General features: G+C 37.8%; 1 protein-coding gene across 3 annotated transcripts in view; it reads left to right on the plus strand.

Annotated features, from left to right (window-relative positions):
* Positions 1-9,086: 9,086 nt before the first annotated feature.
* The window catches only part of LOC137635898 (zinc finger matrin-type protein 3-like), a 36,870-nt gene continuing 23,147 nt past the window's right edge, over positions 9,087-22,809 (plus strand). Inside the window, exons 1-2 of one of the 3 annotated variants that reach the window (XM_068368333.1) lie at positions 9,087-9,358; positions 15,265-15,732. In XM_068368333.1, coding sequence (XP_068224434.1) covers positions 15,267-15,732 — 466 coding nt within the window. In that variant the 5' untranslated portion in view covers positions 9,087-9,358; positions 15,265-15,266. Of the gene's footprint in view, positions 9,366-15,264; positions 15,733-22,809 lie in introns of all 3 variants that reach the window. The other 2 variants (XM_068368332.1, XM_068368334.1) reach the window with 2 other exon arrangements.

Raw genomic sequence — 22,809 nt, forward strand, 5'->3', positions numbered from 1 at the left:
CCTAGGCCTACCCGGGGGGGGGGGGGGGGGGGGGGGGGGGGGCTCCACCCCCCCTGCGAACCCCCCCTCAAGGCCACAGTGATTTTTGGGACACTACCGAACCTAATACAACCACCTAACCTAGGGCCCTGTACCCCTACCTAGACCTAGCCCCTGCGACCCCCCCCCCTTTTACAGCCACTACCTAACACATCCATCAAACCAAATCCAATGTGATGGTACTGCTGTATACATCGGTTATACTATCACCATTATAATATACTCTATAAATTAATGAAGCTTACCTTAAACTGTTGGGTTCATAAAGATGTGCTGCTGTTTTGAGGAAAACGTGAAAGCCGTTGGGAAGGTTCCTTGGCATGCAGGACAATTTTTATTTTGTAAAATTAAATTGTGTCTCTGGCACAAATGCACTAGTTTTTCAACAAATTCATTGTAAGTTAGGAAACAGTCAGGACAAGAAGATGGAATTTCAACTTCTTGTGCAACATGAGATGACGTGCTTTCTATGGTCTCCATGTCTAAGAACGAAATGAATGCCTGGGAAGATGATGTATTGTCGCCGCAGTTGTATTGTCGCGCAGTTGTATTGTCGCGCAGTTGTATTGTCGCGCAGTTGTATTGTCGCGCTGTGATTGGACAAACATGTATGACGTCATAGTGGACAGGCGCTGTGATTGGCCCAAACGTGGTAAGATTTCATAGTGGACTAGTTTGTCTGCGGATTATAGTGGTTACAGGGCTCATTTAAGCAAATACAAGACACAGTCAACAATAACAACAGACTTAGAAAAAATCTGGGAGGAAGACATGATTAGCGTGAGTTTGATCGTCGATATATAAAGAACTAGGCATTTGCGACAGATAATATTTTACAGAAATACTATAAAAGACTTGCTTTACTCGGGAAATATATTATCATAATAGATTTCCCATAATGGATTGAAACTGTAATAATACCGAGATCCATAAATTTATAAATATTTGAAAGCTCTTAATTGGTTCAAAACGAAGAAAATTAATAAAATTTCAATCGATTGATAAACAAGTTAATATCCACAAGCCCTTTCTTTAGTCAAAACAGAAAATAAAATGCCAAAATAGCCAACACCTATATATAGATAATTCGAGTTTCGCTAGAAATTAAAATATCATAATCACCATTAAACGTCACAACTCTCATCCCAACACTTTACAGCACTCTCTCCTATGACGGACCTCTAAGCTATACAATCCGTCGATGACCCCCATTCCATAACAAGTAGCATAAAAAATAATAAAGTAAAAAAAAAATAAATCAAGGCAAGGCATGGCATCCTATGAGGAGGTCATAGAGGATCTGGTAATTAAGACCACTGCATTTAAAGTTAAGTTGAGGAAGGATCTTAGGTTGGGTAGAATTTCTCGGTTTCATTCCTTCATGAAACAAGACATTTGTGACACAAATACGTTTCGAAATCCGTCGTCGTAACTTTATTAGGAGCTGTGTTTACTATATACAATTCTTAGCTTATCAATGCCTTGATAACCTTGCAATGTCATACATTGATCTGTAATACAGTAAAACTTTACCAACTAGCCTACCATAGGCCCACTTGTTACATGAAGTGTTTTGGTGTGAATTTCATGAGAAATAAAGAAATACACCTCAAGCATCCTGCATTTTGTAAATCAATTGATCAGAATAAACAAATATCTTATATGATGCACTAATAAAAAAAGCATTATAACTTATATATACAATAACAATTAAAACTTTACCAGATCTCTTAACTTGCCTGCTGATAATTAGTACGTTTATTGTATCACAAACTTCCAAGAATGGTCTTATGATTTAGAAATGTGTAGAATATTAAACTTGACGTTGAAGAATTCTCAAATATTGGGTGGCACACGATGGAAAATTGAAAAATTTGACGTCAATTAAAGTATCCTAGAGTTTTTGAAGGATCGTCCACCATGGAAGCGAAACGTCACTACACTGAAGAGAACAGGGTTGCCAGTCAGGACTTTACTTTTCCCCTACAAATGAGGACCATTTTCCCCTAGGCAATAATTTTGTTTTTGTTGCATTTTTAGGTCACTTTAAACTCATGACCTTGATATATATATATATATATATATATATATATATATATATATATATATATATATATATATATATATATATATATATATATATATGTATATATATATATATATATATATATATATATATATATATATATATAAACAGTACTTATGGTATATTCTAAGAACAGTAAAAACATTAAAATAAATATCTATATTAACTATAAAAACTTTGACAGAACAAGAGGAAGAGAAATAAGATAGAATAGTGTGGCAGAGTATACCCTCAAGCAAGAGAACTTTACCCCCAAGACAGTGGAAGACCATAGTACCGAGGCTATGACACTAGTCAAGACGAGAAAATAATGGTTTGATATTGGAGTGTCCTTCAGACTATTCAATGTGTGTGTGTGTGTGTGTGTGTGTAGAGAAAATGAACACTACAAATGATAACGCTCTTGGCTAATGGTTTAAATTCAGATACTGGGTCAATGAACTGTTAGTAACCTAGTCAATTTCGAGAAAGGATCATTGTCTGGAAATTGGCAGTCTTACCTCAGACGGCCACTAATGACAGAAAATAATGTACGAAAAATAAAAATAAAAATCACAATAAACTAGGAAAAATTATATGCATAAAGTTCCATTGATATCTGACGTTATAAATGAATATGTAAAAATATGAATTAACTTACATAATAAATGCCTGAAAGTCCAGGTCATTGTCGATAAACGAATACTGGATGAAGAATTGTAGACAAGTCTGACTTCTCTTTACATTGTTTACAATTAATACTTTCTTCTTTGAAGGCTGAATATTAATACAGACCAATGCTATCAAAATAGCAGAGTTGGTGAGGTCAGAAAAATCCTATAGATATTTAGTGTTTGTTTGGATGTACAAAACCATCGATAGAGAAGAGAGAAATATAATAAAATGAAAAACGAAGTGCATCAAGTGTTTGATGCATACATGCAAATAAAACATAACTTTAATTCTTATTCGAAATGAAAAATCCCAAGTAAATAGGAAAACCATCTCTATAAGAATGATGTCCTGTTGTATTCTGTGATAACATCCATTTGGAGACCTTTGCTTTTCTCCTCTCGTTTTTCTAATTCCACCTCTTGTTTTCTGTACAGGATAAGGATTTAGGATCTTCACTGAACCAATCTTTAAATTTTATTTCACAATAATTCATAAAAACTACATTATTTCCGTTTTTCTCACTCTCGTGGCAAACAGACCATTTTCCTAAAATTTTAATTTTACCCTAAATTTTATCATTTTTCCCCGTAGGGATTCCCTATTCCCTACATTTCTCTAAAATCCCCTACGGTAGGGATTTTCCCCTACGAATGGCAGCCCTTTCATTTTTTAGAGACTGAAACTAGCGAAGGTGTGTCTATCGAAACAAAAAAACTATCGTACTTTCATACAGTTGTCTAACAGCCGGACCCTTTTCTCAGATAATATTATGTCTGGAACACCCTTTCCTCAGATAAAATATGTCTGAAACACCCTTTTCTGAGATAAAATGTCTGGAACATAGGTCATATTGTCATTTTTATAAGTTATTGTTTGGGCATTAACCATTCTCTCTCTCTCTCTCTCTCTCTCTCTCTCTCTCTCTCTCTCTCTCTCTCTCTCTCTCTCTCTCTCTCTCTCTCTCTCTCTATACATTTTACAATATTTCTGTCGAAAGGACAATTAAAATTACAAGGTTATAATAACTACAAAACAGGAACAAATACAAATAAAAAGCTAGAAAAGAAGGAATATGGAATACACGGGAAGGTTGGTATTTCAAAGGCACTCTTTCATAATTTCAAAACATTAAGGAGACAACAACCTACAGAGGGGAATCTAGCTAGTTCAGAAATTTGGTTTACATGTTTTTGGAACATATTCTTTTAAAGGAAAGCCAAAACACTTTCACACATAAGCCTTCAATACCACCACCAACAAAAATATTCTCAGAAAAAATAAAAATGTTTATCAAATAGTTTTATCTTCATGCTATTCAAAGGGCCCCACCAATTTATGACAACACAATTAGGTTTCTTTCTTTAAACTAAGGTCATTTTCTCAGAGAGAGGTGTGCCAGGAATACATTATATATATATATATATATATATATATATATATATATATATATATATATATATATATATATATATATATATATATTAGATTTCAATTCAAAAGAAGTACCACCAGTTTTCTGGCAACGTTAAGCTCCAGCGCCAATGGTCAACTCTCCTACATTTATAGTGTGTTAGAAGGAATTATGCCTAAACTGCCGCAACGTTAAGGTAGTAAAGCTAAATGGTTCAAGCCCCTTCCTGCAAATCGGTCAGACACTTACCAATTTGATGGTATGGGTGGCTATCACGAGTGTAGATGACATCATAGACGAGGAAACCATGGGCAAACCATCGAAGTGCCTATGCCTATGCCCGTTATTGAGGCCTGACTAGGAGCCATGTTGCCAGGCATAGCTCTGACTGCCCTCTGTCCGGCGTCCGGTGCAACTCATATGTTCACCTGCTTTAGACAGTTTGATCTATCTGCTTAGTCATTAGCAGCCATTGCCTGGCCCTTCTTGGTCCTACCTTGGGTGGAGAGGGGGCTTGGGCGCTGATCATATGTGTATATGATCAGTCTCTAGGGCAATGTCACTGTCCCTTGCCTCTGCCATTTACGAGTGGCCTTTAAACCTTTAAACACTGTTTCAAAGCAACAGAATTATGGGCAAATAAGAGTGCCTGTCCTACACTTGCCCTTCTTGGGGCAGGGGCTTAAGTAAGAATGGGCTAAAGGAACCGATTAAATGCAGTAAGCAATGCAGATGGAACCCAAGGGATGTTACAAAGGACATTTTAGCAATCTTTATCAACGAGGATGAGTTGTAACTGTTCCCTCATCACAGCCATGCAGATGCTACTATAAATAAGTGTAACTTACATGTAAGGTTAAATGAGCAATCAACTAACTAATTAAGCCAATGAATATAAAATACCAGCTAGGTCTACTTATACAGGTTCTGCAGAACACAAATGGGCTAGAATATTGAGTAATATTAAGCCTTATGATGGGGACAGGCAAGACTTAAAATTAATTGCATTCCAAGTACTACGCAGTGGATGATAGTCTACAGTTTGTGAAGATCTGAATGCAAAAGATACTTAGAATTATATAAAAAAAATGTATGCAGCCTGCACAAATAACTAACTAAACGACTATTCCAGAGATTAATATCAAGATCATGGATAAGGAATTTAATAGACAGCAAGTTTTTGTCCAACAAATTAAAGTTAGCAGCTGAAAGCCAGTCAGGTGGAAAATAAAAACATGGTAGGATGAATGAAAACATTTCCTAAGGATAGATTAATCACTGCAAATCTTAAAAGACTCTCTAAGTCAATTTTTGTACAATTGAAGAAGCAATAATCAGGTTATACTTCTCAAAACTAAATTTGCAATCAAGAATCGTATCTGAATCTTAAATGAGTTGCAGGCCTATAATGTATTACCAAAGGGACATATTCAATGTAAAGATTTAAATGTTGAGGAGCCACAGTCCTCAGATCAAGGTGTAGCCTACCACGAATTCCTGCATCTAACTGTAAAGGTAAAGGTGTTAGGTTTCAGTTCCAGTCTCATCAGAATAGATGCTCACTAGAACATCAGCCGGGTAAGCCCAACCCCCCAATGTGGTGCCTAAGCACAGCAGTGACCTTCCCCGTAAACGACTTAAACTCGCGGTCCCGGTCTGGGATCGATTTGCTGCCATGCGAATGCTAGGTGAACACATTACCACTGTACTAGTCAGGAGGCTTCAACTGTCAAAGGTATGGGTATTTTGAAAAAGACTTAATTTAAGACTGATGATAAAGTGTAAGGGTATTGTACAAGAAATCACGAAATCAAGGAATGTAAATCCCAAGTGGTAAAACGTAAAAACTGCATGAGTTTGAAAACGATACTTGGGATATAAGAGACAGACATAAATTGATTACTGAAAGTTTCCGAGGATGTGATAAAAATTACAAGGTAGAGCATTCCAGTATTGATAGTGAGGTCAAAGGAAAAGCCAGGAATGACTGGAGAGAATATTTAGACAGAAAAGCAGATGAGGCTGACAGAGCTATCATTCAGGGGGTGGCTATGGTGTAAGAATCGCTCATAGAATTATCATTGAAATCTCTATGGGAGCAAAGAAGAAGAAGCTTTTACCCATAAGAAGAGAGATGGATCTATTATAACAACAGATGATGAAGAAATGCAACGTTAGATAGAACACTTCAGTGATGTCATGAATAGGAGATACAAAGAGAATCATTTGATTGATATACCTGAAGCTGATGAAGACCTTGATATGCCCATAAATGAATTCAGATATTTCAGTGTGTTTGAAGTTGAAGCTATCATTAAAAAATTCAGGAGATGGAAAGCCTCTGGTTGCGATGGAATGACTGCTGAGATGATAGTAGCTGAAAATGAAGTGACTCCCCCAGAATACTCACAAGATTATTTTCTAGACTGTGGCATGAAGCAAAACCTGATGAATGTGAATTAGGAGTGTTGATGCAAATGGCTAAAAAAGGAGACCTGACTGATTGCGATAATTACTGAAGCATCACACTTGTCAGTTGTCATGACAGTTTATAGTATTCTTATTCTAAAGATACTAGAGAGAAAGATGGATAAAAAGTTGAAAGATGAACAAGCAGGATTTAGAAAAGGTACTAGTTGCACGGACCAAATTTGCATTTAGAGACATATACAACAATGCGTAGAATATATAAATCCCCTTTTGATGGCATTTGTGGACTGAAAAATCCTTTGATAGTGTGCACCAGTCAATTTTGTGGAGTCATACGTTATTATGGAGTTCCTTTTAAATATGTAAATTTGATTTGTACATGAGCATAGCAAGTGCAAAAGTTAAAGTTATTGGATTCCTATCAAATGAATTTCCAGTGAACAGCAGAGTACTCCAAGGGAATGTATTGTCACCTATGTTGTTTATCCTCCTCAAAGATTTTGTGATGCATAGAACAGTTGGAGATAGTGGAGAAGCATTGTACTGGATTGTTAATGGGAAATTAGCTGACCTAGAATATGTCCATGACGCTGTCATTAACAGAACACCACAGGACTTACAAAGATTGCTTACCAGAATGAATGAAACATCACATAAGGTTGTGCTCAAGAAAAAAAGAAGAAAGACGGAGATGATGAGAACGGAATTTGCAATGGGAGATGAAATACCATTGGAAGGAGAAAGGAATAATGAGGAAGAATCATTTAAATATTTAAGAACTATGATCTCTCATACAGGGTCCTTAGAAAGAGTTTAATGAAAGATTGAAAAAAGCAAATTAGACAATGGCTAGGTTAAGAAAAATTTAGAAATCAAATCGCCTGAAATTACATATAAAAATCAAACTATATATCAGTTTAGTGAGATCGGTATTAGTGTATGGGCAATGAAACAATCTCCAACAGATTTAGTAGATTTGAGAACAAAGCCCTCAGAAGAATATTGGGAGTTAAACGGCAGGACAAGATTAGAAATGAAACTCTAAGAGATTATTTAAGTGTAAAGTGTGGATGAAATCATGGTGAGGGTTAGATGGAGATGGTTTGGACATGCTCTTCGCACTCAGCAAGAGAGATTAGTTCACCCAAACTTTCAACTGGGCTCCACAAGGTACTAGAAGAGTTGGAAAACCCAGGCCTATATGGCTGAGGCATATGAAGCGTGAAGTCGATGATGAATGGAAAATTATTGAATTAAAGCTTAAGATAAAGGCCCCAGAGCCTTTAAATATACGGCCCGGGACTATATAATAAGCTCCCACGAAACATTCGAATGATTGAAGACATTAAGGCTTCCAATAGGAAACTGAAGGCTTTCTTATTTCATGAGTCTTTTGACAGCAATGATTTAACAGTAAATGAACAATATATGATATGAAATGTTAAATACTCTGAACGAACAAGGTAAAACGACAGTGGAGGTCCTGTAGAGAGTGGGGTTCCCCTGCTGTATGGGACCGGAAAAGCAGCCATCAAAGTAAAGTAAATAAGTAAATCTAATCGAGGCCCTTTGAGTTAATACAGGAGATGGAGGTGATGATGAGAATCACCACGATTATGATAATGGAGATTTAAGATAAAGATAAAGAGAAATACAACTCTTGAAATAAAGGAAATTATAATGAAAATGCAACTTTTGATAACACATTGTTATAAAAAGAGAAAATTCGCACAAATTATTTCTTAAGTGCATCTTCAATATTAAGAACTAACCAAACACATTGAAAGACAATGAGATATATATATATATATATATATATATATATATATATATATATATATATATATATATATATATATATATATATATATATATATATATATATATATATATATATATATATATATATATATAAACAACATTAACTTTATATACAAATTTCTTTTTAAACTGCATTCTTCTTCAGCCCAAACAAGGGTTCTCTGGAAACTTGCATCGCGAAGTTTCCAGTGTTTTCTAGTCCAAGATACGATCTGTATATCGTAACTAGAGGACTTTTCTAGCATGTCGGCGAATAGTGTAACATACTTAGGTCAGAAATTGAAGGAAAATATGAGAATATATCACAAATTAGATTATTACTCAGGTCCATAACTAATTATCTAAAAATTCAGGGATATTTTCGATTCCACGAATGTCCTCAGCGATGCGAGGTACACAAAGACAGTCATTAATCTCTAATGCTGATACGAAATCCAGTCTCGTAAATTACCAATAACGGAAAGATATTGTATAATTAACAAAGATTAACATTAATTTATATGATGTAACATGCGTAAAATTACGTGTTTGTAAATCCAGACAAACAGTTTCCCGATGAGCGAGCAACTTACTGAACGAACCCCAGCTGAGAGGCTCCAAGTGTCAACAAGATAGTCATTCCAGTCGTCAACCAATGTCGTAAATTGCGATAAAGGAAGATAGTGGCAAAATTCCCAAATATAAACCTTAGCTATGCACGGTTACAAGGCAAAGTTGATTTCTAATAAGTAAATTACGTAAAATAACGCGTTTAAGTCCAGACAAACAGTTTTCCGATGAGCGAACAACTTACTGAACGAACCCCAGCTGAGAGGTTCCAAGTGTCAACAACACAGTAATTCCAGCCCTCAAACACGATTTTGACGCTACAATTCCAGTTATTTAACTCATTTATTGGTTTCTTCCATATCCAGAAAGTATAAGGTGCTGTTAAAATACATTTAACTGTTATAACTGTGTTATATTAGATAATATATCAACTAATATGTCTCCTCGCCTCTGTTCAGACGTTGACTTTCCAGTTGTGGATTTGTAAATTTCATAATTATGAGTCAATTAGTTTTTTGTCATTTAAGTCGATGGTCTTAGACTTAAGGAAGATCATGTTAGGATTAAGTTAGACTTAAGTTAGTAACCATTAAGTTAAGTACTCAGTTGTTGGGCGGAGGGATTCGCCTTTCCATCGGCACCTCCTTAGCTTTCTTTATTATAATTCTTTTATTTTCTTCTCTCAGTTTCCCCATCTGATTAATATATTCTTCTATTTTCTCTATTCCTTCTTTCTTAAACAGCACGTTTACCAGTATCCTATTCCTTGCCTGCTGTACGCATGCCCGTCGTGTCCTTGCTTTAAAAGCTCACCTGACGTAGGACCCCTTAGGAAAATTTCGTATTTTCCAGTGTATCACATCGTACTATTAATCGTAAAGCTATTTAACCTTACTTATTTAACCGGAGTTCAGAAGTCAAAGTAACCTACTGTAGGTTAGCAGCTATTTTGTTCTTATTTTCCAGTGTGTCACATCGTACTGCTAATTGTAAAGCTATTTGAACGGAGGTCGGAAGTCAGACAGAGTAACATACCGTAGGTTAGCTGCTATTTTGTTCTTATTTTCCAGTGTGTCACATCGTACTAATGATTATAAAGCTATTTAACTTATTTAACAGGAGGTCAGAAGTCAGACAAAGTAACCTACCGTAGGTTAGCTGCTATTTTGTCCTGCTTGAATTTGAGATACTCGACTGCTATATTGTACCTTGGCTTGGAGTTTTTGTATGCTATTTAGCTACAGTGAATTTAGCTGTTGTAAAGGGTCGGCTACGTTGAAAGTAAATTGACTGTCTGAAAGTAGATTGACTGTCACAATGGATTAGATATGCCATCACTTTATAAGACAGGAGAGATGCGTAGAATGATAGTATACTTAGAAATCAGGGAGCCTTTGTATATCGGCGGCCAGTTCCTCCTGCATGCATAAATAATGGCCAACAGCTATCTAAACCTAACCTAACCTATTAGCCTTGTTCTTACTACTTACTTAATGGAGGGCTAACAGCTTAACAGCCCCCTATGACCCCCTTACACTGCCGCATTCTTAGTCAGCCTTCATCGTACATACAGGTGGCCGCTATCATACATACACCCCAAAATCTGAATTCAACTTCACAAAAAATGCCATTACTCATTCAAAATTCCTTGCTTGCAAAATCAATATTGATATTACCCAGATTAATGGGCAGAGGCAACGTAAACCTCTTATTTCCCATTGTGTTCCTCTATATTTTATATAAAGATAAGGGGTTAGAAATTGTTATTATGAGGCAGTTCAAACAAAAGGATGTAAAACTTGATGAGTTGTCACAAAAATTAAAATAGCCTAAGTCAGCAAATAAAGGCCTTATAATTTTATCAATTGTCAATACTACATGGGAGGTTTGTGGCACTTGCCCTGAGCTAAGATAACTAAATGCCGAGAGCTTTTGGTATCAAGTCAAGGAAGTGTACAATTTGGACATGTGAAGTGTGAGCAGTTAGTTTGAAAAGGAGAAAAACATATACAGTGTATGAGGATAATCGGGAAGGTCCAGATAGTCTAATGTGGGAAAAAGGATTTAGATGAAGAGCTAAACCTTAAAGTTTGCAGTAGAGAAGAAAATGTTGTTGATGAGAATGGATAGTCATTGTTTACCTTAGCCTAGGGTATTAGTAAGGAATGCACTAAGGCACATGTTAGTGAAAAAAAAAAATGCTGGGCTGTTATAAATGGTTTACAGTATACTGTATAATGTAGTTTCTCATCAGGTGAATATCTCTTGATCTCAAAAGAGTTATAGACATCTTTTTTAGTTAGGAAAGATTATGGTAGGCCCTATAAATCTGATTGTGAATATTAACTGAATATCTTCCCCTCTTATCCTGTTGACGACTTGCCACCCGTATCTGCAAAATCTTCACTTGATTATGACAAGTCTCAAGTTTTGCGACAGAACTCGCGATACTTTTGCGCCAACCAATATTTGTCCCTATATGAATATAAACCCTCATCCTTTAACAGGAGTATGATTTCAGTCAAACTGGAACTCAGCTGTTAAGAGCTTTGGATGTGAAGCCTGTCAAAGAGTCCCCGCATGCTGAAAGAGAAGATTCCGATCCTCCCCTTCTGTAGTGTCGCTGCTGTTGGAAACAAAATTTTTGAGTGACTTCTGGCAAGAGGAAAAAGTGACCACACAATCCTTTTCCTTCCAAGAGAGGCAGCATGTGCAAACACTTAGGGTACCTGCACATGAGGGCACAAAGACTCCTGTCTCTGGTGAGCACTCGCCTCGCCAGCGCTCACCCCTTTAGCGAGTCCCTGATGACTGCGGACTTGATGGCGCTTGCCCTACCATCAGTACACACCCGCGTGGCGCTCACTTAGCCAACACTCGCATTTTTAGCTCGCACCCAGTGATCATTTACCCTCCCATCAAACCGCACCATTAACGAGCAGACCTATAGAATATTCTGGTGAGAGATCACCCATTCATAAGAAACGGAATAACAAAAACAGTTTCCTTTGCAAAGGATAAACCCTGGTTCCAGGATCTGGCGCAAGCGCTTAAACAAGTGGTCTCGGGACTAACTCGTTCTCCTATTCCAATACGTAGAAGTACTCCAATAATTCCTCTAGAGGCCACTAGATCCTCGGTAAGGAGTTCCTCTCCTGACCCAAGACGGAGAGAACAACAATAACATCTATATACCGCCTTATGCACATCTCTCCCCCCCTGTGTAGAACATCTAGATATGATCAATATCTATGTACTAAACCTGTCTCCACAGTCCAAGACCCGGCCTCTCCTCTTCTCTCTCTTCCCCCGGATTTAATGCTCATCTTGGACGCATCAAAAGAAAGGTGGGGGCTCATCTGTTGCATCACACCACCTCCAGGCTATGGTCTGAAGCTGAGCAACACTGCCACATAAACCTCCTAGAAATGAGAGCAGCCTTTCCAGCTCTCAAGCACTTTCAAGACACTCTGTGGTGTTGATAAGCGACAACACCACAATGATGGCTTACATAATCAAGTAAGGAGGTACTCTCAGCTCTTTTCATCCTGGGCAAGAGAAACATTTTGGCAGACAAACTAAGGAGGAAGACTCAGATAGTTGGGACAGTGTAGTCTTTGAATAAACAGATAGCCAACAGAGTCTTGACTTTGTGGGGTTCGCCAACAACAGACCTGTTCGCAACGGTTCTCTACCACAAACTTGTGGTGTACTGCTCCCCAATACCTGATTCCCAAGTGTTCTGGCAAGATGCTTTTCTACACCCGTGGGACAACCTAGACGTCTGTGCGTTTCCCCATTTCTGCCTAGTAAGGAGGCTTCTGAACAAAGTTCGGTTATCTCAAGACCTATCGATGACCTTAATAGCTCCGATGTGGCAACATGCAGAATGGTTTCTAGGCCTTCTACATCTGCTCACAGAGGCACATCCGGGGAGCTCCCTCCACTTCTTGAGCTATTCAGAGGCACCTGGGAAGCTCCTTTCACTTCCCGACTTATTCAAACAACCACATGTTCAAATTTTCCAAGATGAGTAGCTTCACTACATCTTCATGTCTAGAGGTTATCCAGCAACTTCTCATGGCACGAGGTTTTTATTAACCATTTGCATGGAGAATGGCTGGATAACTCTGGGAGTTATCTATCTCATGTCCACCAAGCGAAGTGGACTATCTTCTGTGGTTGGTGTCGTGGAAGGGGCATCCCTCCACTTAGTGCCACTATTTCAACAAGAGCTGAGTTCTTGTTATACCTCAAGGAGGAAAAAGACTTTTTAGTGTCGGTGATGAAAGGCTATCACTCGGCCTTAAGTCTCACCTTTAAACTAAATGGAGTTGACACTTCCTCCTCAACGCCTCAACGGAATTATCTCTTGTCATATGTAGTTTCGAGTTATCCTGCCCTCAGTCTGAAGTAAGACCACCTCCTTGGCATGTAGTTCGAGTTTTGCCATCTCTGAAAGGAGCATCTTATGAGCCTCTAAGTCCAGCTTCAGATCGTGACCTGACTCTTAAAGACAGTTTTCCTCTTAGTCCTTGCCTTTGCAAAGAGAGTCAGTGAGCTACACAGTCTGTCCCATTTAAGGGGATGGGGGCAGGTGACACTCGACTTTGTCCCTGAGTTTATTGCCAAGACTAAAAATACGGCAGTAGCGGATCGTAGATTCAGGCCCTTCCGGATTGAGAGTCTCCGTTCTGTAACAGATGACCCAATTCAACTGTTATTATGCCCTTGAAGGGTACTAATGAAATACCTTAAACGAATTACTTTAGTTCGTCCACAAATCAACAGGCTGTTTGTCAGCACAAGTAGTCTAAAGGAGGATGACAAGGAATTCTATTTCTTCCCGGATCAGGAAAGTCATCGAACGAACCCTCCAAGTGAATCGGCCTCTTTTGACCATAGATCTATAGCTCAGGACGTCAGGGGCATTAGCCCATCCCTGGCATTCAAAAAGAATTTTAATGTGATGCAGGTCTTACAGCCAGGCATGATGAAACGTCAGTCTACTTCCACCACCCATTATTTGCAAGACGTAACCAACAAGAGCCTTGAAACATTCTTCATAGGTCCTGTTGTGGCTTCACAAAACATGATCTTTAACACCTCAGCTCCCTCGTAGGACAGGTAACAGTCACTTGAGGGTAAATGTTACCCGGTTGTAAGTATTAGTGTGAATGCGCGTATGACTGGCCTTTTTGTCATTCATTCTCCTTCTCTTGAGGCTTGAGCGAGCCGAAGAACTCTGCAAGCTGGCCTCTTATGACTGTAGGTGGGTATCATCGTCCCTTGTTTATCCTAATATATGCATGTATATTGTTACATCCCCGATCTCTTAGTGAGGAGAGACTCGGGTAATGTCCAGGTAAGTAAGCAAGGCTCCAAAGTAGGCCATATCTTAACGGGTCACATTTCTTAGTCTTCACACCTTCGCACGATTGCTCAGGCCGTTATCTCTTGTTGATAGCTAGCAAGATGATAGGTTGTGCTCTTCCACAGCTCTTACGAAGCATGAGAGTCACATCCTGGGTCAGGGATCAGCCAGCTGATCTAGGGCTTCCTCCCACCTAAGCGTGAGTCTCCATAGTACAAGAGCTGAAAGGTTTGTATTTGGGGCGAAGTAAAACTAAAACTAAAAACAAACTTGAAGCTCTTTACACATTACACATACTGGCCCACCATCACCTAGCCCTTAGGAGTCCTGTCTGCAATTGCAAAGCGGTGTCTGTTAGCTACTGCGTGAGTGAGCCGGGTGGTGGGTACACCTCCTACTAACCAGTGGAAGAGAGTATCACCTCGCTTAAAAGTTTTACGGCTATTTTTAGCTGTGGCCGAAATGTATCTCCATAATAAAGAGCTTCATGTTTGTATGTTTAGGATAAATACAAATTATTTCCAAATTTATCATTTTCCGTTGATAGTTTTTTTATTTTGTTTTTTTTACCGAAGGACATTTTCATATTTACTATAATGTTACTTCAAAGAATGAGGTGCTTAGATTCTATTTTTATCATTGCTCATAAGAAAAATTTCAATAAGCATTTATATTATGAATTCAAAATATCATGTGCACTGATATAATAATGCAAGCAACAGTAACCCACTTTTCATTGCAAAGTTATTGGTAAGTAAGTGTTTAATATGAGTTGCGAGGTAAGGACACTATTATAGTTCTTTGAATCCTGTGGAATACTATTTGGTAGATCTAGCTTTAGATCTTCATATTGCAAACAGAATAACTTTTCCATTTTATAATGAGAGACTTTATCCATAGGCATGTTTAACCCCAGTCAGTCCACTTATGGAGGATACAGCGATTATTGGGGAGGATATGGCCGTCCTCCAGTTCCTCCACCGCCAATGCCACCTATGCCTCCAAATAACCAGTCCCATTACCCTAGTATTCCACCTCCTGTCTCCTATCGTCATATTAGATCTCTCCCTCATACATTTCGCCCTCCACCTCCCCCTCCTCCACCTCCTGAGCGGGCCAATCCCCCAATTGAAGATTTGCCGCCAGAAATAGTTCCAGTGGAGGAACCAGTAATTCCTTCTGATGACGACACCGATTCAGAGCAAGGATCCAATGAGCAACAGGAGCCTGTGATAGGAAGTCCTCTGGTTCCAAGAGGCAAAGAAGCGAAGACGTCGTCTTATGACTCCCCGAGGAAATCGAGACGGAGAGAAAAAAGTTCTTCTGGTCAGCCTGTCAAGACTTCAGGGCCTGTTTACAAGCGACCATGTAAGTACACACGTTGCTCAAAAGGTTAGCGATTCAGTCGTGACTTTTTCATTGCTATATGTGGCCTTTAATTTTGCATGGTTTTTGGTTCACTTTAGAATGGCTTCATTCTTATGCAGATTTTTTTATTTTTCAACTAAAGTATTATGGTGGTCTTGTCTTTGTACTTGATAGTACTTTATTCTTCTGGTTGTAAAACTACTAAAATTGTTTATTTTTGTTTATTTTGTAAGCAGTATATAGAATGCCTTTTAAATAAGAATTTCTCTCAATTTTCAATCTTTCTTTTTAGAGAATGAGATGTTAAGTGACTAATGCACAATTAAAATTTTGTTCGGTAAAAAAATTTCTTGGGGTTGTTTGGAAATGAAACTACCATATGTGTATGTTGGCTGCATGTTCATATACTGTACACTACAGTACTTGACTGTATAACCATATTTCGGTGATTATTCTTTGTACATTATTACAGTTCCGTACTATCACCAAAAGATATCATTATTGATGAAAGGCTAGTTTTAGGAAATGATGAATCTGATAACGATTCAGGAAGTATTTAACTTAATGATGGAGCTGTGTTCAGTCTTTGGACTGTTACACTCATTTCACCCATATTGTGTGCATAATTTGATGAATAAACCCCATAGCCCAATCCCAAAAGGCTGGACAACATATACAATTAGTCTATTATGGAATAGGGCGTTTTACCAAGTACTGTACTCGAGTTCAAAACTTCTGAAGACAAAGCCAAAACCTTACCATCCAAGTCGACATCATTTGAGTTTCAAAAAGAGTCTCCAAGTCGACATCATTTGAGTTTCAAAAAGTGTCTCCAAGTCGACATCATTTGAGTTTCAAAAAGAGTCTCCAAGTCGACATCATTTGAGTTTCAAAAAGTGTCTCCAAGTCGACATCATTTGAGTTTCAAAAAGTGTCTCCAAGTCGTCATCATTTGAGTTTCAAAAAGTGTCTCCAAGTCGACATCATTTGAGTTTCAAAAAGAGTCTCCAAGTCGACATCATTTGAGTTTCAAAAAGAGTCTCCAAGTCGACATCATTTGAGTTTCAAAAAGAGTCTCCAAGTCGACATCATTTGAGTTTCAAAAAGAGTCTCCAAGTCGACATCATTTGAGTTTCAAAAAGTGTCTCCAAGTTGACATCATTTGAGTTTCAAAAAGAGTCTCCAAGTCTACATCATTTGAGTTTCAAAGAGAGTCTCCAAGTCGATATCATTTGAGTTTCAAAAAGAGTCTCCAAGTCGACATTTGAGTTTCAAAAAGTCTCCAAGTCGACATCATTTGAGTTTCAAAAAGTGTCTCCAAGTCGACATCATTTGAGTTTCAAAAAGAGTCTCCAAGTCGACATCATTTGAGTTTCAAAAAGTCTCTCCAAGTCGACATCATTTGAGTTTCAAAAAGAGTGAGTTAAGAAGGTCTTGAGTATTTCTCCAATCATGAAATTTGATGTGATAACATGTCTATGTAGACACATTGTATTCAAAATGTGGGTTATAGATTCCCACTGCAATTTAACCAACTAATTGAGGGTTACCAACTGGAAGAATTTCAAACCATATAATGCAATAAATACATGTAACTGAGGTTACAGAAATTAGGTTTATCCAAGATTTCAATTAATCACAGGGAAACAAACTACTGTTTACTGTATAACTATACATTCTTCGGTGCTATTATAGTATGCTATCTACCGCCAATTTTGATATCTACCACCCCTCTCTGACTATAATATGATACCTATCATCAGTCCCTAAGAATACGGTCTACTTGCTAATCCGCCTCTAATAAGGAGGATCACTACCGACTTGATAACCTAACCTAACTCAACCCAACCTAAGCTACAAACTGCTTATAATTATGCATCCATGTTTTCCTTCCAATAACTATTATTAAACTATCATTAAAGTGCAGTGAGGATAACATACTGGTGGTACATAATCTGTTTGATAATCATCATCAAACAGGAGGATTAACATTGACGGTAGATAACATACTTTGTGGTAGATACCATACTATAGTAGGTAATTCGACGGTAGATAGCATACTATAATAGCACCCATTCTTCAGTCCTCTAATAAACAAAACAGTAATTCATAATGTCAAGTAATATGCATTATAGAGTAATGTGAAATTACCTAAAATGATGGTAGTATTGTCTACAGCCAAATGCTACCTTTTGATTTTAGCTTCTCAACTGCCCAGTTCAGTAGCTGGTATTGACGTTATGTATGAAATTAAAAGCCAAAGAAAAAGGACTAAAGGTTTTATATACATGTACACAGAAACTTTGGGAGATCCATTTTTTGTAATGTTTTCATTCTAATACTATAATGAATATTTTGCATAGTGGTGATTGTAACAAAAACTCACTGTGACTTGTTTTTCATATGGCTAAACACATCTCAGAAATACAGTGCTAAAAAGAAATTCTAGTTATTTGATAATAAAAATCATGAAAATTGAAATCTTTGGTGTTTAACCCTTTTACCCCCAGGCTATTTGGAAATTTCCAACCCCTAACCCCCATGGGGTTATTTTTTTCAAGCACATTTTGCAGTATATTTTTTTTAAATTGCTCTAACAGCCTTAATTTTTGTCATAGGGAGGTCAGGTTGGTCTCATTCTCTTGGAAAATGCCTGGTTTCTTAAAACATTACCAAAAATATACAAAAAAAAATTTAAATAGCATTTTTTTGCAAGGACGTACCGGTACGTCCATGGGGGTAAAGGGACGAGTTTTGTGAAACGTACCAGTACGTCCTTTGGGGGTAAAAGGGTTAATATAATGAACACTAGAAACAATTTCACCTTAAAGAAAATAAAATCCAAAATGAAGTTATGATAAAAGCACCAACTACAATTCAACTTTATATAACTGATAGGTATAAAATGTAAAACTAAAAAGCTTTCGCGTTTGTGTTTCAACAGGTGCATTAAGTTCTCATTCTATAACATTTGGGTATCCATAAAACAGTCACATATCTTGGGAACATGAACTGGAATTTGGACTTAGGATACATTAGAAATCATGATGGGATTTCACTCAAGATGATGACAGATAATAACAGGTTTTGATGGCTGCTACAGTGAAAATACAAACACCTTCGATTGATTAATAAAATCTTGTAAAGGAAGTTAGATTGACATCATCTTCTTCTTCTTCTTCTTCTTTGTCTAAATCGACCCCACATAGAAGTGGGAAAAGATGTAGACAAAGAAGAAGAAGAAGAAGAAGATGTCAATCTAACTTCCTTCACAAGATTTAATGTAAAATTACATTAAAAAAAATGAAATTTTAGCTGATGAGATTAAAAAATAACTGCACAAAGGGACAGGCATGTATTTTTTATTGTGACTTTGGAAGGGTAGCAATCACGGTTCTACTGATACGCATACTGCCTGTTTCACAAAAACCCATCGGTAGCTCCAGTACTTCTGGCTTACCTATCTTTACCTTCAGGAGTTAAAACTGTTTCTCCAAGATATATGTCTCAAGAAGTAACAAGAGACTATCCTACTGAAAGGGCTATTTAGGCTATGGAAGAATAATGGGTTAGTGGCAGAAAATGTTCGTTGTTGTTAACAATGTATTATTTTGGTGAATCTTGCCGGAGAGTCTCACATTAGTAGTATCAACAAAGCAAGATCTTCTCAATCATGAAATAAAAGAAAATTCTCCTTTTTCAACCTATATATCCCTGAACACTATTGATATCAACTTCTGGAAAGAAACTGTGCCTGGTGGTCCACGTGAACCACTCGTTCTCCCTAACTGATTCTATTTTCATGTAATATGTTTACACACTTTGGCGATTTATAGTTGTGCATTTTGTCGAAGGGGCTGTTGAACCTCAGTGGTTACTAATTTTATGCTGCATATATCCAAAGGTTTTCTACTAATGGATCAGAAGTATGTTCTATAACTGGTTTCTAGGATGGAAGCATATATATTTTATATAAAGGTATTCCCATATCTCATATTGTAAGAGGGACAAATGACGGAGTTATCTCTCTCTTATGAGGTGAGGAGTGAGGAGGATTCACTTTTCCCTTTGACGGTGTAGTACATACATACATATACCAAGGCACTTCCCCCAATTTTGTGGGGTAGCCGACATCAACAAATGAAACAAAAACAAAAAAGGGGACCCCTACTCTCTACGTTCCTCCCAGCCTAACAAGGGACTCAACCGAGTTCAGCTGGTACTGCTAGGGTGCCACAGCCCACCCTCCCACATTATCCACCACAGATGAAGCTTCATAATGCTGAATCCCCTACTGCTGCTACCTCCCCGGTCATCTAAGGCATCGGAGGAAGCAGCAGATAGTATATACATAGTAGTAGATACATATAGGGCTGAGTAATTGCTTGTTTTGAAAAATAATTGATGACAATGTGTATGATTTGAAAGATAAGACTATGAGAGAGACTTTGTTCCTTAGTCAACTGCCATAGCCCCAAACTTGTCTTTTACTGGAGAAGCTACAATTACCCCAAAAGGTTAATGTATAGCTTTAGGAGAGCTACTTATTGGGTTGACATTTTGTTTTTTAATCTTTTGGTAAGGCCCATATCGATGTACATTACTCTGCATTTGATATAGAGAGCATCTTTAATTTGGTACTCCTTACAGCTCTTGCCAGTGGGTCTATGGTCCATCTTACAGACAGCACACCAAGAAAATGAAGTGCTGATACTATGCTCTGGAGATGTGTATAGTCTTTGTCACATTTTTGGATGTGGAGCCCTTACTTACAAATGTACTTGGGGAGAAAACAGTCAATCGTTTATTATACTAGGTATAAACGACATGATTTTCACTGTTAGGCAAGTACAAGAGAAAACAGAAACCATTATTTATGGGCTCAACCTGTGTCGCTCCGTAAAATGCTCCTTAAAGCACCACTTCTAAGGTATAAATACTGCTAAATATACCAGAGAAAAAAGTTGCATGGAATGCCAGGAATATACCCAGCTCGTTCACCCTTATAGGGTGTCGGTATAAAAACTGGGGCGAGTGAATCCACTACCAGAGGTCCCTTTCCAATTAGACTTCTCCCTCCTCATCATCCCCTGTTCATTGACCCAACTTAGGCCTTTGATAGTGTTAAGCGGGAGCTTCTTTGGGATGTATTATCTAAAGCGGGCTGCCCACAAAAGTTCATCCATATTCTATGGCTACTTCATGATAACATGTCTATTGCTGTGACTGCTAATGAAAAAGCAGCTGACCCTTTCACTGGTAAAATCTGGTGTGAAACAGGGATGCATGGAGGCTTCGTCCCTTTTCTGTTTTCATCGCTGCTATTATACATCTCATAAAGGACCATCTCCCTCCAGGTATATCAGTTACATATCGAATGGTTGGAGGAATTTTCAATCTTGGATGCCTCAGACCCAGAGCCAATAAAAACTGCAACTTTTATTGAATTCCAATATGCAGACGATAATATCATATGTGCCAAAATTGAATATGATCTTCAAAGAATCCTTAATGCCTTTGCTGATGCTTATGCCAAAACCAAAATCCTTTACCAGCCTGCACCAAATAGCAAAGCAGGAAATCCTAACATCGTCTTAAATAATGAGACCCCTGATAACATCCATCAATTTTCTTATCTTGGCAGTCATATCTCAGATGTAAATATTTAGAGTGAGATCCAAAACCACATACGATGTGCTAGCAGTGCTTTTGGGGTACTATGATCCAGAGTATTTGAAAACCGTAATCCAAGAAATCCAAGCAAAATGGTCTAACGCTCGGTTGACCTTCCTACTCTTCTTTATACCTCAGAGGCTTGGACCACATATAGATGTCACATAAATATTCTTAAAAAGTTTCATCAGCGCTGCATGTCAAAAAACCTAAAAATCAGTTGGCAAGCTCATCGAACAAACAGCAGCATTTTAGAAGTCAAATTGCTTAAGTATTGAAGCCTTTATCACACAGAATCAATTAAGATAGATTGGTCATGTGGTCAGAATGAAGGACACACATTCCAAAACAAATATTCTACTCAGAGTTAAGCAAGGGAACCCGAAGATTGGATGGGCAAAGGAAGCATTTCAAGTACTGTCTGAAGACAAATATGAAAATATGTGACATCAATTATAAAGCCTGGGATTGAGATGCACATGACCACACTGCTTGTAGTGCAAAAATAAAAAGAAGGTATTTATGTACTCCAGAGAAAGGGTGAACAGGAGAATGATAAAAAACGAGCAAGAAGATCAGCTGGACATGAAAACCCACAACATCCGCTACCTCCTGATAATGTGTGCCCACACTGTGGAAGTGTGTGTGGATCTAGAATTGGACTAGCCTCTCACTTGGGAACTCATTAAGGTCTTTGAAATAGTAATACTCGATACTGAGTGACAGCTATAATAATGATACTTGATATGGAGTACTGTATAGAGATGAAACTACAATGCGGGAAATACCTAAACATGATCTGAAGAGACTCTCCATCCCACAGAGGGTAGATATATGTACGAACTGAAAAATTTTTTTGGCATCTTCGTTGCTAATTTCTATGGGGAAGTTGATGAAAATTCTATCTTTTCTTGTATTTCTGATCCTAGCAATCTTGTCAAATAAAGAGACTACTGTAATTATAAAAAATAGATTAAGAGAAGAAATGAGACACTAGTGAAGATTCAATTTATGAAGAATCTTTGCTTTTACGCCCTATGAACCAAGGTGTTACTGCCTGTTTCAAGGCCTACTACCTTTGAAGGACATCTGCTATGGCCTTAGATACAATGAAGAACAAGGAATTGAATTCAAGGATTTTGGGAAATCATGCAATATTCTTTCAACTGTTAAGAGCTTTGCTTATGCTTGGGCTGAAGTGAAGTAAATAAACTTGAATTGTGTTTGGACAAACTGTCACCCCGTTTGTGAAATATCTTCATGGTTTATGAGGGGACAGTTGACTGCAACACCAGGAAGGTTGTTGCACTGAGTAAGCAGCTTAATTTGAAGGTGGAGGCTGTTGATTTCACTGAGCTATTGGCATCTTAAGGAGAGTTATCTGCTGAGGACTTCATTCAACTT

Source organism: Palaemon carinicauda, unplaced genomic scaffold, assembly GCF_036898095.1.
Source record: "Palaemon carinicauda isolate YSFRI2023 unplaced genomic scaffold, ASM3689809v2 scaffold193, whole genome shotgun sequence".
NCBI lineage: Eukaryota > Metazoa > Arthropoda > Malacostraca > Decapoda > Palaemonidae > Palaemon > Palaemon carinicauda.